The sequence below is a fragment of the Petaurus breviceps genome, unplaced genomic scaffold (assembly GCF_028583685.1).
Source record: "Petaurus breviceps papuanus isolate PSGF00001 unplaced genomic scaffold, PetGlider_PUasm1.0 108, whole genome shotgun sequence".
In the NCBI taxonomy this organism is placed as follows: Eukaryota; Metazoa; Chordata; class Mammalia; order Diprotodontia; family Petauridae; genus Petaurus; species Petaurus breviceps.
In genome coordinates this window covers 102692-118040 of record NW_027185593.1, presented here as the reverse complement: position 1 = coordinate 118040, position 15349 = coordinate 102692, and the positions used below count along the sequence as shown (strand labels likewise).

At 50.0% G+C, this 15349-nt stretch overlaps 2 protein-coding genes across 2 annotated transcripts in view; one reads left to right on the top strand and one right to left on the bottom strand.

Annotated features, from left to right (window-relative positions):
* The first annotated feature begins 1097 nt into the window (after positions 1-1097).
* Positions 1098-10166, top strand: RAB3A (RAB3A, member RAS oncogene family). Its single transcript, XM_069065031.1, has 5 exons — positions 1098-1274; positions 3300-3527; positions 7512-7630; positions 7752-7876; positions 8607-10166. The coding sequence occupies exons 2-5, from the start codon at positions 3300-3302 to the stop codon at positions 8795-8797; spliced, it is 663 nt and encodes a 220-aa protein (XP_068921132.1). The 5' UTR covers positions 1098-1274; the 3' UTR covers positions 8798-10166.
* A 55-nt stretch (positions 10167-10221) lies between these two features.
* MPV17L2 (MPV17 mitochondrial inner membrane protein like 2) overlaps positions 10222-15349 on the bottom strand; it is a 5606-nt gene continuing 478 nt past the window's right edge. The window contains exons 2-5 of the mRNA XM_069077401.1: positions 14799-14884; positions 13877-14236; positions 11581-11709; positions 10222-11000 (exon numbers count right to left, since the gene is read on the bottom strand). Of these exons, the coding sequence (XP_068933502.1) occupies positions 10872-11000; positions 11581-11709; positions 13877-14236; positions 14799-14884 (704 nt within the window). The 3' untranslated portion in view covers positions 10222-10871. The remainder of the gene's footprint in view (positions 11001-11580; positions 11710-13876; positions 14237-14798; positions 14885-15349) is intronic.

Here is a 15349-nt window from a genome sequence, read left to right as displayed (position 1 = left end):
TCATTTCTCTGTATCTCTCTTTCTCTACCTCTCTCCATCTCTCCCTCTCTCTCTGTCTCTCTCCTCTTTCTCTCCTCTCTCTGTCTCTCTTTCTCTCTCTCCCTCTATCTCTTCATCTCTCTGTCTCTACCTCTCCATCTCTCCCTGTCTCTCTCCTCTGTCTCTCCCTCTCTCTTCATCTGTCTCTCTCTCTACCTCTCTCCTCTCTCCCTCTCTCTCTCTTCATCTCTCCATCTCTCTCTCTCTCTCTCTCTCTCTCTCTCTCTCTCTCTCTCTCTCTCTCTCTCTCTCTCTCTCTCTCTCTCTCTCTCTCTCTCTTTCTCTCCTCTCTCTCTCTCCTCTCTCTCTCTGTCTCTCTCTCTCCCTCCCTAATCCCCTTCTGGTTTCCTAGGGAAAGTTTTTCACAGAATAACATTCTCCCATCCTCCTTCACTCCCCCAATGACAGAGAGCGCCCTAGGGAATCTATTCTTAGCTCCCCCTTTTCTCTCTGGGAGGCTGCAGGGCCCTCCCAGCCTCCCTGCCCGCCCCCCACCCCTTCATCGGGAGGCTCCATCTGTCTCCCCCGCCCCACGCCATGGCAGCTCTGGGAAGCGAGACTTTTTTGGAGGGGAGGCGAGGGGGGGGTCCTTTTTTGTGGGTGAGGCAGGCGGCCCAGGCTCCCAATCTGACTCATGGCCACTTGTCTGCGCTTAGGTCGGTTTGCCCGCACACTGGTGGAAGCAGCTCCTTTTCCCAGAGGCTAAAGGCTTCAGGTAGGGCTCAGAACCCGGGGAGGGGCCAGTCCGGTCCACACACGCTCCACACACCTCCCCCTGCTCTGCGACCCAGCATCCCCAAAGTCTTGGTCCCTAGTCATTCCCATCCTTTTATTCTCTCCCCACCCCCACCCACTGTCAGGGCGGTGCAGGGCGGAGTCCAAGGAAAGGGGGCAAACGCTGATTGGCGGTCTGTGACAGGGACTCCTCTCCCATTGGGCAGAAGAACGGGGGAGAGGACTGGCACGAAGCCACTCCCCCTTCCCGACGCCCGTTTATCCAGTGGGAAGGGGGAGTTCCCTTAGAGAGGGTCTTCAAGCGAGGCCCTGCCCCCTCCGCGCCCGTGCGTCAGCGGCTCATCTGCATGGGAGGCTCCGCCCCGCTCTTTGCAGGACGTCACTGGGTTCTGCAGGGGCCCGAGCCACGGAAGCCGCCGGACCCTCCTGAGCCGCTGAAGCCACCACCGCCGCATTGGTGCAAGGGAGCCAGGCTGCTGCAGACTGCGCGCTAGAGCGAGGTGAGTGCAGGAGGCGCGCCCCTGGTGCTGGAACCCTGAATCCCTTCGGGCTGCCCCCCCCCCCATTGGGGTTATGCATCCCCGCCGCCAGGTCTGTGCATCCGCCTCATCCGGTGAATTCCACCCCCTGCCCCGAGGTCCGTGCGTCCCCCCTACCCCGGGCTGGTCTCTGCATCCCACCTTCCCTGGGTCCCAGGGTCCCTGGCCCCCGCCTTCAGCCCAGTAACCTTCATTTGACATAAGGAGGGAGGTGTCACGGGGACCATCCGGCGCCAGGGGATCCGCATCCTTTCCTGGGGGCGGGGGAGGGGGGACTCCATCTGCTCCCCTCCCCCCTCTTTCCTCCCAGCCCCCTCCTGGTGTGATTGGGCATGGAGTGGGGCGGGGGATTAGGATTTGGAGGAGTGTCCACCGGTGTGCGGCTGCGTGCTTGTGTCTCGAGGTATGCGTGTGTCTGCTTGTGTGTCTGCCTCTGTATATATCATTTCTGTGCGGTGAGGATGAGTGCACCCCCATGACTTGGGGGTACGGGTGATCAAGTCTTTGTGTACGGGTGTATCTGTGCGTGTGTGTCAGTCTCTATGTGCCCTCACCCCGCGGAGCCGCCTGATGGTACCCAACTCCAGCCTGGCTCCCCGATCTCAGACTGGCCTTGATAGAGAGAACATTTGTGTCCTGGGTGCCCCTAAATCTGTTGTGTGTGGATGTGTGTGCGCCATTCCTCAACAGTTCCAAGGTGCGGATGGCTTCCCTTACTGGAGAGATTCCTCCTGGGCTGGCATAGCGGGGGTCTAGGCCCTGTCTGGGGGACTGCTTCTGTTGGGCCTCCTTCCTTAATAAAGCCCTGCAGGGCCTGGGGAGGCCAAAGCTTAAATGATGGATGGAGAGGCGGGGCTGAGGCTGCGCAGAGAGCATCCTCCCTTCTTCCTTTCTCCCTACTTATCCCTGACACATCCCTGCTCTGGCTAAAGGGAACTGGAGAGGATAGAGTTACTCTTCAGGGCTGATAAAAGTTGCACCAAGTGTAGGCCTGCCCTATTCGAGGCTCGGGACTACCTTACCATATCCTAGAGTATCCTTAAAGTTCCTGTTACATCGTGCAAAAAAATTCATCCATCCTGTGTCCAGGATCCATTAAGGTACCGTGCAGGGGAAATGAATCAAGGCCCACCTAGAGCCCTCTTGCTTTGGGTCTCCTACAGAGACCCCTCCTCAGGGGAAACCATGAGGGACTGGGGAAAACAAGGGTGACCTGTTGGGTTTCAGAACCTCTCCATCTTCCTCCCCCAAACCTATCTCTGTTCCCCAAGGTCCCTGAATAGTAGCACAAACAACTCCTTTCTTGGCACCTGGATAACAATAGCCAGGAAGCATCTCATATGTAGCTATAAGGAAATGAAGCCATGTCTTTTAGGGGAAAGTGCACTGTCCCCAATCTAGAGAGCAGGGCTGGAGCCCCCAGTCTGATGGTGATAGCTGGCATGTATCCTTTCTATCCATTTTCTCCTTTGATTCTGGCCATCGCCAGTGCCCTGTGAGGCCCCGGCGGCAGCAGCTGACACTCATTGAGCACTTTAGGGCTTGAAAAGCTGCTTTATCTCATTTAATCCCCATAACAACAAAATGAGGTAACTGCTTTTATTACCCCCATTTTAGAGATAAAAAAATTGAGGCTCAGAGAGGTTTATTGACTTCCATAGTCCCACAGCTGCTGTGTCAAAGGTAGATTTGGCACAGATCTGGCTGACTCCAAATCCAGCACTCCATTTGCTACTCTGGGAGCATCCCTTAACTAGTTCTACTGCCTTTTGCAAGTCTCCCTCTCTGAGCCTGTTTTCCTACTTGTAAAACTCACATATTTTCACCAGCTTCTCCAAGGAGTTGTCAGGAAAGCCCTTTCACATCTGAGCACATCCCCACCCTGTAAGCTACCTCCTCTCTCTCCCCAGAAGTCTCAGCTTCTCCCCATATTTCACCCAAACCTTCCAACCCACCCCCTGGGGCCTCTGCCTCTCCTGCCTGCAGATGGCATCAGCCACAGACTCCCGCTATGGGCAAAAAGAATCCTCCGACCAGAACTTCGATTACATGTTCAAGATTCTCATCATTGGGAACAGCAGTGTGGGGAAGACATCCTTCCTATTCCGGTATGCTGATGACTCATTCACCCCAGCCTTTGTCAGCACTGTGGGCATAGATTTCAAGGTGAAGACCATCTATCGCAATGAGAAGAGGATCAAGCTGCAGATCTGGGTGAGCTGGAGCTATGAGGGGGCCAAGAGCTGGGATGGATGGGGCCTGAGGCCTCCCAGGGCCAGGACCTCAGGTGAGATAGAGCAGAGAGGCTCAGAAGACAGGGCAAATCCAGTTCCACCAGTGCTCCACTGGGCTGGGGATCTCATCCACTTGGGTATTCCAAAGGGGCAGTCATAAAAGCATAGAATCCTCCAGCTGGAAAAGGAGTCGTGCTGGCATGAATCTTACCCCTGTCAGTTACTACCCATGAGACCACAGGCAAGTCAAAACCTCTGCTGGGACTGACTCATTGTCTTCATCTGCAAAATTAAGGGGCTGGATGTCCACTAAGGTGCCATCTAATTATGTATCCATGAGGCTATTGTTCCTATGACTTAGTCCAGGCACTGAAGCAAGGAGGAAGAACCTCTCCATCTTCCTCCCCCAAACCTAGTGTCTACTCTGTGTCAGGCACTGTGCTAAGTGCTATTTTTTTAAATTTACAAATATTATTTCTTTTGATCCTCACAACAACTCTGGGAGGTGGGTGTTATTGTTATCCCCACTTTACAGTTGAGGAAACTGAGGAAACTAAGTCTGAGGCTGGATTCAAATTGAGGTCTTCCTGACTCCAGGCCCGGGGATTTATCCACTGTACCACCAGCTGCCTCAGGAAGTCCCCCTTATAACAGCTTTGAAGGCCGGAGAAGGCTCACACAGCCCCTGCCCTTCTTCTTCATTAGGTCATCAAGGCCACCCATTTTGCTTTAGGAGCTGACTTTTGCTTTTCTTTTACATTTTTTTGTATGTCTATCACTAATATGATCCCTTTCCCATTTCCATCAGTGAGCCCTCTCCTGTAACAATGAAAAGTTAAGCAAAATTAACATGGTGACCTTAAGCAACATTGTCTGTACAGTTCTGCTCTTCTTTCCCATAAAGAGCGATTGGTCTTCATCTCTTCTCTGGGGCCAAGACTGGTCATTACAGTTACTCAGGATTTGGGTTTCCATTTTGATCATCCTTTTATCTGCTGTTCTCCTGGTTCTGCTCAGTTCCTTTTGCATCAGTTCATATAAGTCTTTCCATGCTTCTCTGAATTCTTCATACTGATCATCCATTACCATGTAACAATATCCAGTTGCATTCATAAACCATAAGTTGTCTAATTATTCCCCAATCAATAGCTTGGAACAGCTTGGGTTATCAGCAAATTCTTCCTTATATTGAACTGAGATCTCCTTCCCCAGAATTCCCACCCATTGCTTCTAGTTCTGCCTCCTGGGGGCAAGCAGAATAATCAGTCATTTGATAAATATTTATTTAAGCACCTACTATGTGCTAAGTGCTGAGATATGGAATACGGAGTAAGTCAGCAGGATGCTTACCTGATACATTAGTACAGGTATTATGCCCTGTTCTGTCAGCGAAACATCTCTAGTTCTTGCCACAAGTTCAGATGAAGAAGAGTCTGGAATCTGTACAGTCAGATCTTGGTTCCAGTCCTGTTTATTAGCTGGAGAAAATTAATTTGGGCAAACAGTCCTCAATTTTCTTGGTGCAGACAATAGTACTTGCACCACTGCCCTTCCCAGGGCTCAGTCCCAGTTCTAACACTGACAAGGGTTTTCTGAGTGGCCTTAGTAGACACTCATCCCCTCGGAATTCTGGGGTAGGTGGAGAAGACTGCAAAGCAGGCTGGCAGCCAAGGGCCTGAATGCTGGGAAATCCATGTTCCATCCTCAGTTCTGTGTGGCCTGAGGCATTGAGCATCTCTGAGGCTGTCTTCTCACTAGTTAAATGGATCTGGTAATAATTTGTGCCCTGCTCACTTCATGGGGCTAGGGGAGGGGAGCTTCATTCCAAAGAAGTCCTACAGTTCCTTCTGTTCAGGACTCTCAGCATTTGGTGTAATGTAATACCAAGCAAAGGCAACTTCCCAGGTTCAAAATACCAGCATAGGTGCTCTCTATTTTATTCAGTAACAAACCCAGAACAGAGAAGATCAAAACATGACATCATTCAAAATACAGCATTTACTAAGTGTGATTAAATCATCTCCAAGGCCTACCCCACCCCAGGACTTTCCAATCATTCAATCAATTACAAAGTCTCTGTTCCAAATACTTCTCCACCCCTAGGCTATACCTTAATTAAGTCCACCACAAAGCCCCTCTTCTCAAATGGAGATTAGTTTCCAAACATAAGTAAAATACATTCATTTGCTCAACCATAGAACACAAAAAGGTCAAAAGTTCCCCACCCCTGGATCACAATTGAATCTACCCCAGAGTTACATCAAGTTTAAACACAGCACTTAATACCCAAATGGAGGTCTTTTCTTCATCTTGACACGAGGCAAGTTCTCAGCAATCTTAGTTCCTGGAGAGACAAGGCTTAGCAAGGCCATAAGATACATTGCCAGTCCCTTCATGAATTTATCCTCTGTCTGTAGAACAGTCCTAGAACCCCTGAACACATTAGCAAAGCCCTCTCCCAGGATTTCTGTAAACATACAACAAGAAAATCCTTCTTCAGGGCTTCTGAACCAACAGAAAGGCTCCCAGACCCCTGCAACAACAGCACTGTCCTTCACCAGTGGACAGTATTCATTCTGTCTGCCGGACAGTCTCCAGACCCCTGCAACAACAGTACTGTCCCTCACCAGTGGACAGTATTCACTCTCTGTCTGCAGGACAGTCTCAGGCCTTCTTAACCAAATGCCAGGTTCCAGGACTTCTTCAACAGGACAGTCTTTCACCAGTGGACAAATCTGGCAAAATAACATCAAAACAGACAGACAAAGTACCAGCAAAACAGCCATGTCTCCTCAGTCCTTGGCAGCTCAGGGGGCAGGTCTCAAAAGTCCAGGGCAATTCAAAGCGGCCACCAGCAATCTCTTAGTCTCTCTCCACGAGGTGCTGCTTCCAAAAAGAACTTCCGCCTCTCTCTCGTGTCTCTCCAAATCTACGTCACCAGCTCCTCCCAGTCAGGACTTTCTTTTCACATCAAAAAGTCCATCCCACAGGTGGGATTAACAAGCTCTGGGTTTTAATACAATCAATTTGAAAACCAAGCCCAATACAGGGGAATCTCCACATTCCATTACTATCACATTTGGACACTAGGAAAAACATGTCCTTGAGGAGCTCACAGTCTAGTGTGGTAGGAGTGGGTAATAAAGCCAGTGTGGACCTAGAGAGAGAACCCTGCCAGAAGGCAGCATGGAATAGAAGGCTAGACTTGAAGTCAGAAAGACCTAGGTTCAGGTCCTGCCTCAGATACCAGCCCTTTCACCCTGGGCTGAGCCTCTGCTTCTACTATAAAATAAAGGGGTTAGATCTGAGGACCTCAGAGCTCCCATTCAGCTTTCAATTTAATGACTCCCCATATATGCAGTCAGAACAGCCCAGAGTCCATGTTGTGAGGCTCTGCCACTGGCTGTGCGGCCTTCAACAAGTCCTGTCCTTAGTGGGTCTGGTCTCCATTTTTGTGTCTATAAAATGAGGCTGGACTTTCTTTAGGCTTCCTCTAGGCATCCCCCAGCACCAATGATCTTTCTGGACTCTAAGGCAGTATGGATGCGGTCAGGACAAAATGGAGGAGGGTCCATGTGCTCGGGGCTGGAGTCCAGAGAAGACAAAGTTTGACGTGGTTTGGGGTAAGGGGAAGCTTTGGAGTATAGGTTGCGTTTAAACTGGGTCTGGAAGGATCTGATAGGTCGAGTAGCCAGGGGGTACTTAGAGGTTGAGTAGCCAGGGGGTACTTAGGAGGGAGAAAATTAGGGGAGTGTTCAGATGCACACTGGTGCCTCTGCCTGGCAGCCTGGCTAGGGCAAAAGTTTGATAAGTAGTAAGAGATAAGGTGATAAAAGGTAAGGAGAATGTGGCCAGGATGCAGCCTGAATGAAAGCACTGGTGATCAGAGCAAAACTATTCAGACAGGAGGAACTGAGCCCAGTCCAGTAAGGGCCACACTCAAGACTCTCTACTCTTTCTTCAGGACACGGCTGGGCAGGAGCGATACCGGACCATCACCACAGCCTACTACCGAGGGGCCATGGGCTTCATCCTGATGTATGACATCACCAATGAGGAATCCTTCAATGCTGTCCAGGACTGGTGAGCCGCATAGCCACCCAGGTTCCTTGGGGGCCTGACCTTTCTGGATGCCATCTTTGGTAGCAAGCTGGGTCCTGCTCTCTTCCCCAACCCTGATCCACCTGTTTCCTGTGCCTGCCAGGTCAACCCAGATCAAGACATACTCGTGGGACAATGCACAGGTGCTGCTTGTGGGAAACAAGTGTGACATGGAGGACGAGAGGGTAGTCTCCTCTGAGAGGGGCCGGCAACTAGCAGAGCACCTGGGTGAGTGAGGAGGAATGGATGTCAGGAGATGAAGGGTCAAATCTCAGTTCCCAAAATTACCCTGAGACCTCACTGAGCAGATGATTTCCTTTCTATGCCTCCTCTCCCACATCTAGGAGGCTGGACTCTAGGATCTCCTCTCAAATGTAGTGCAGCAGGAAGGGCAATGGTCTTCTAGTCTAGACTTGGGTTCCAATTCCAGTTGGGACGCTGCATGGCCTTAAGTCACTCTTCCCTGCTGGATCTAGGCTCAACCAAGGGCTGGCTCTTATCCTTCAGGCCAGCACCCCACCCAGAGGCCCAAGGGCTGTGGGGGACCCACAGACCCAGTGCCCTCTGTGGGGGGCACCCTCTCTTGCAGACAGTCCAGTGAAGCCTCGGACTCCTTCAAAGGAGAATGTTTTTAAATGCATAAAATAAAATACATAGGATTACAAAGGAAACTGACTATATTTAAAGTTATCAAAATATTCAAAAAAACAAATTCACAGACCTCCTTAAGTCTATCTTTGCACCCTTGGGGGACTGTTGGACCCACTTAGTTCAGATTCCCTGAACTAAATTATTTCAAGGTCTTTCAGCTCTTGTATTCTGGGATTCTACAGTCCCCAAATCTGCCTTCCCCCATCCCAGCCCAGTCCTGTTAGGTGGGAAGAAGTAGTGGGAACTTAAGTTATCCCTACAAGAATGCTACTCCAGACTCAGTTTCTTTTTCCTCTCTTCTGGCCAGGATTTGAGTTCTTTGAGGCCAGTGCCAAGGACAATATCAATGTGAAACAGACCTTCGAACGACTGGTGGACATCATCTGCGAGAAGATGTCAGAGTCTCTGGACACAGCGGACCCTGCCGTGACTGGAGCCAAGCAGGGCCCCCAGCTCACAGACCAACAGGCACCCCCACACCAGGACTGTGCCTGTTAAGGCCCTGGGCCCAGGCTCTGTCCTCTCCTGGGCGGTCACTAGCATTCCCCCTCCTGCTCTCCCACCCCAGATGGGTCACCCTCCTTGTGTGCCCCTCACTCCCTCACTCCAGGGCCATGGAGCCCAAAGCCCACAGTGAGAGTGGGGCCCAGTGGGGAAGGATGGGCCTAGTATGTCTTTCCAGCCTCCTCCCTTCCTTAGTCTCTCCAGCGCTCTTAGGAGCTTCTATCCCTGTAACTTATTTAATTTATTAAGCTATTTATTTATTTATTTGGAGACTTGTTAAAGGGACCATGCCCCACTTGCTGAAGCCTATCTCTGCATCCCCAGTCCTATTCTTCCCCTCTTCATGCCTCCATCTCCTTTCCTCCAATAGGCTGCTCTCCTTGGCCCCACCGGGGCTCTATGTTCGGGAGGTTCCCACCATTTCTTCCCAGCTGCTGTGTCCCTCCTTACTTCCTGGCCTCAGTTCCTTGTAGAAATCCATCTCCCTCTTCCTCTTGCTGTCTTCCTCCTTGTACATATGCAAGACTGAACCCTGTACATAGGATTAGTGAGTGGTCCTGGCGTGCTCCATGCTGTGACTTGTGCCCATGGATTTCTTGTAGCCACTTGGTGTCAGTGTAACATCACTTCTAAAACCCAGCATTTCAGGGCAAAACATGTAAGGGATGGAGGGGCCGAGCATCAGCGCCCTCATAGCAAACTGCTCCTCCTCCTGTCTCCAGGGACAGATGATGAAAAAAGGCCGGGTGAACCTGAGGCTGGGAGCCCCCAACTTTTCATGTGACCTCTCTGGGCCTGCTCAGGTTTGCACAAGATGACGGCTGGGGTCTCATGCTCAGGAAGGCCTGGTCTGGCTCTGTGGCTGGTGCATTTGGCTTAAGTTACTAAGAATACCTTGGACAGGGGTGGAGAGTGCCCCACCCAGCCCCAACTCCCCTCCAAAGTCCTGGGACATCTTTTTTTTTGGGGGGGGGGAGGGGGGCACACACCAAGGAGCATGTTTCCTTCAGGCTGTCTGTTCCCATGTGTTTGTATAATTGTTTCACGTGGAGAATGTGAGTTAGTGACTGTATCAGCAACAACCCAAGTATCACTTCTTTTTCATTTTTGGGGGTGGGTAGGGTTGTGGGAATGAGGGGTGTGTCCCCATGCAGATCCCTGAACATTAACCTAGCAAAAGTTCCTCTTGGTGTGGTTTTCCTGATGACCTTCTGGGGATGGCTACACTGCACTGTACAGATGTGACAAGTGTCAAACACAGGCTGTATCACAGAAGTATCGTGAGAACAATAAAATCCTGCTGAGCCCGGGGCGGCTGGAGGTGTGAAGGCTGCTATCCCCAAAGCTCATGACATGGTAATTACATCTGATTTTCTTGGCTCTTCCTCAAACACATGAGCACACAACCAAGTCATAAGTACAGCCCATTGAATTAGCATCTTTATTAGCCAAAGACTAATAATAATAATCTTCCATTCCAGAACAAGCCTCCTACCTGAGGCTAAGGGGACCAAGGAGCTCAGGCCTCCCCAGGCAGGAAGGCGATAGCATCTCCCAGGTCTGGTACTGCCCACCTGCCCCCCCCAGCAAGAGACCTCTGGCCTTGGCCCTGGTTAAGAGCCAGGACTGCCAGGATCTTTACTTTCTGATCTGGGGTCAGGGAAACACAAGGCCAACAAGCTGTTTGTTCCTTCTCTGCCCTCAATCCCAAGGATTGTAATCTATACATCCTAGAGTCCAGTGTTACATGGGCTGGCGTAATCATGCTGCTTTTACAGCAGGCACTAGTCTTGTTATGACATGTGAAGCTGGGCCCCTCTATGCCAGCCAGCCCCTTCAAGGGGCTCTACTGCTTTGATCCATAAGGTGCTTTGAGATCCCTGGTCCTTCATCTCCAGAAAAGTGGGGTCCCACTTGGAATGGTGTGGCTAAACAGGCCCGAGGCCTGAATGCCTGAGTCCATTCTGCTCAAATTCCTCTTATCTCCTGAATACAGTAAGTCAGTTAAGAAATTAAATGGCAATCTTTGATTAGGTTTCTAGGGTCCAGTTGTGTTCAAAGCTGGTGGCTACTGCCTTGCTCCAGGCCCAGTCCCAGATGCCCCTGCATGGGCCTGCTGTGATACCACTGCCAAATGCTCAGTCCCTCCTAGTGTCTTGGTGCGGGAAGTGAGGCCCACGCAGCTAGGGAGGCGGTCCTGTGGGGGATTTAGAGCAACACAGCCAGTCACATCTCCATCCATCACATGTGGCAGCACTCAACAAGGGGGTTCCTTTCACTCCTGCTGCCTTATACGCTGGGGGGGAGGTGCCATATCCTACACACTGCCCCCTCCCCCACCAAAAATAGTCACAGATGGGAGATGGAAGCTAAGGGACAGGATTTGTACCCAGAGCCTTCTGTCCTATATATCAACCCTCTCCCTGACCCATGCCAGTGTTTCAGGAGCTAAGGAGAGCTGGAAGGAGGGAAAGGGAGCACTGGGCTTCTGCCTATCCTCCCAGCCCAGTCCTGCATAATCTCTACCACCTGAGTTTGCTGATGCTGAAACCTTGTAACAAAAAAGCCCAAGGTCCACATGTGGCTTTGAGCCCTGAGCCACCCCCACCCCCATTCTCCTGGCCAGCTGGGTCCTCCTGAGGATGGGCCTGAGATAACCACAGAAGCCTAGAGGTGGGCCACCTTCTGCCTTAACTCAATAGCTGATGACTGACAGTGGGAGGAGAGTCAGGGCTGGCCAGCCCAGGGAGCAGGGGCAGGGGACAGCCAGGACTCACCCGGTGCTTTAGGTAGGAAAGGTAGGTATCCCAGCCCAATGTCACGCTGTTTACATACATCACTCGGTAATGGGTAGGCACATAAAGGAAGTTCACCAGCTGAGCTGCTGGCCACACACACCAATCAGCCTAGTGGGGGGAGAGGGGATAGAAAAGATTTACATATCTAAGAAAACTGTTTCTCAAAAGCCGAACTGGATGCCCCAGTCCTTGAGCTGCCCTCAGGTTGGACCATCTGGGATAATCTTGCCCTAACAACAATCCTGAGTCCTTCCACACTTTAAAGGTCTCTCCCCTCAAAGCAACCTCATGACCTAGATACCATTACATCCATTTGAGGGGGATGAGTGAAGGGCAGACTTGCCCAGGGTCACACAACTAGGCTAAGCCAGGATTCATTCAGGTCTGTCCTACCTGTACCCCCAGCAATGTTTCCCCTCTACAAGACTGATCTGAAAGGAGTTCACTCAGGCCCCTCTCCACTGGGTCTAAGATAAGCGCAGACAAAAGAACAAGGAAAAGGGCTCAGGTTCAGCTTGGGAAAGTCACTGCAACTCTGCTGACACTCACTTGGGGACCAAAGCTCTAAGCTACCTGGTTTATTTCCCATGTCTGCAAGACAGAGAAAAAGCTCTGCTTACTGCCAGCTCCAAGGACCCCAAAGGAGGAAGCATCCTCAAAGACCATGCTGTAGAACCCCTAAATTTACACATTAGGAAACTGGAGTCAGAAGTAGAATGACTTGTCTCCAAAACTTGGGTGGCCTGCTATTCTCCAATGGAACCCAGAAGGTTTTGCAAAGTAGAGAAATTCTGGACAGCCCAGGTGTGAGGAAACAGATCCTGGGGGAGCCCCAACCTTGGGCCTGTGGACATCAGAACTTCACTAAGATGGAGATGGAGAGAGAAACCTGGGGGTGCAGCCGATAGTGCATTTCAGCTTAATTTTAGACGATATCAGGCAGTGCAGTACAGTGTCAGGAATACTGGATTTGGAACCAGGAGAACACTGTACATAGTAACAACAACATTGTTCGATGACCAACTTTGCATTGCTACAATGCAAGGATCTACAACTCCAAAAGACTCATGAATGGAAAATGCTGTCCACATCCAGAGAAAGAACTATGGAGTCTGAATGCAGATTAGAGCAGACTATTTGCTTTCTTTTTTTTGTTTCTTCTTTCTCATGGCTTCTCCCATTGGTTCTAATTCTTCTTTACAACATGACTAATGTGAAAATATGTTTAATATGAATGAATGTATGTGTAGAGCCTATATCAGATTGCACACCGTCTTGATGTGAGGCGAGGGGGGAGGGGGAGAAAATCTGGAACTCAAAATCTTATGGAAGTGAATGTTGAAAAATAAAAACAAAATATATATATACAAGGAATATTGAATTTTCTATTTATAAATAACAGCCCTTCTTGTGCTGGTAAAGAACTGGATATTGGGGGGGATACCCATCAAACGGGGAATGGCTGAACAAGTTGTGAATATGAATGTAATGGAATACTATTGTGCTATAAGAAATGATGAGCAAGCAAATTTCGGAAAACCTGGAAAGACATATGAACTGATGCCAAGTGAAGTGAGCAGAACCAAGAGAACATTATACACAGCAACAACACTGTGTGATAATGAACTATCTATGACAGACTTAGCTCTTCTCAGCAGTACAATAATCTACGATAATTCCGAAAGACTCATGATGAAAAATGTTATCCACATACAGAGAAAGAACTCTGGCGTCTGAATAGAGATCAAAGCATACTGTTTTCACTTTTTTTGTGGTTTTTTCACTTTTATTGTTGCTTCTTTCACAACATGACTAATGTGGAAATATGTTTAACATGACAGCACATGTATAACCTGTATCAGATTGCTTGCCATGTTAGGGAGGGCAAGGAGGGAGGGAGAAAACTGTGGAACTCAAATCTTAAATTATATCTTATATATAAAATATAAGATATATATATAAAAATAATATATAAAATCTTAAAATTAAAAAAAAGAATGCTGAAAACTATCTTTATGTGTATTGGAAAAAAACCTATTTACTAAAAAAAAAAATAGTGGATTTAGCATCAAATGATGTGGGTTCAAAGACCAGCTTAACTTCATACAAATTCCTTTAAGGGGTCTGAGACTCAATTCCCTGCTCTGTAAAATGAGGAAGTCGAGTTGGATGTTTTCTAAGGGACCTTTTGAGCCCTAAAAGTCACCTTCTCCCTCCTGCTAGTGGACTATCAGGAAAGAGGAGAGCCATGAGGCTGGGGGCCACTGCAAGTTACCTTGTAGAACTCCCAGAACTTGTCCTGCAGCTCCTGGCAAGTTGCTTCGAGGCTCTGGCCCTCTAAGCAGCCCAGCCCTACAGCCAGAGAAGAGGGGTGGTGAAGGTTAGGAGAGGACACACATGACCAGGAAGCCCAGGAGAGGCAGGCCCACTTCCCAGAGAGCAACTTGGGAGGGGTGTGGAGATGGGGAATTGCTTCTAGAGCTGCTTCACACTTCCCTCTGGGGCCACAAGAATCCTGCCTGAGTTCTCCCAGAAGGCTCTCTGCCCCCTGCCCCCCCCCCCACTTCCCCCAGTAGGTGTTTAATAAGCAAAGGACAGGAGGAGGAGGAAGAGTTGCCTGGAGGCAGCCCATGCCCTAAAGGAGGAAAGAAGAGGGCTCAGGAGAGGACCAGGCCCAGCAGAGTACTTTTTCTAGTCCTCCCAATCAGAGCTGGTAACAGAAGAGAAAGAAAGGCATAGACCTCCCTAGTCTCCATGGAAGCACTGAGAAGATGGCTACCATCCCCACCACCCAGCTGAAACTGCTCTCTGGAATGATTTCCCAATTGTTCTCAGTCTTCAGTCTCCCACTCTGGGCTTTAAAGTATCCTTCATACAATATTGTCCAGATTACCTTTCTTGTCACAATAGTTGTATAACATCCCCCCTGAAACTCTTGGTAGCCCCAGTTTCTCAGAAGCCTGAGAGCTGACTACATAGGATCATTTGGATGCCTAGTCATTTAATCTGGATACATATCTCTCTCTGTCTCAGTCTCTCTCTCTGCTGCTGTGACCTGCTCCATTTCTGACCTGGGCTGGTCAAACCATCCTCAGGCATCCTGAGGGCCTGCACCTCCAAGGGTCACACTCCCCACAGAGAGGTGACAGGCAGAGTGGGTTCAGGACTCCTGAGCTCTCACCATCCCCTAGCCTCACCCTCCACTCTGGGAGCAGGAACTGCTGGCAAGTGCCACCATGCACAGGCTCACATTCTCCAGTCAACTTCTCCCCTTTGGTAATGGCTAAAAGGAGCCCAAACCCACAGAAACACAGAGCAGAAACTGGTCAGGGAGAATGCACTCCTGGCAGGCTCTTGAGGTTACTTACAAGGGTCCCTTAAAGCCAGCATGGGAAATAAGAAAAGAATTGGGCGACAGTGCCTCCCCTACACCTCTGGTTCTTCCCCAACTAGAATATTCTCCAAAGCTCACAACAGAGCCCTTTGCTCTGTTCTCACTAGACTAGATCCTGAAAGCTCATCTACTCTCTGGACATTCACCACCACCACAGATCTGCCTCTTCAGCCCCAGCCTTTCCCTGGAAATCCAGTCCTGCATGTCCAAATGCCTTCCGGACAGCTCCAGGCAGATGTCCCAAAAGGACCTAGGAGACAACACCTGAGGGGCAGTGTACAGAGAGCTGGACTGGGAATCACGAAGCCTGGTTGGAACACCAAACCGAAGGGTTTGGACTTTCCCTGGGGGACA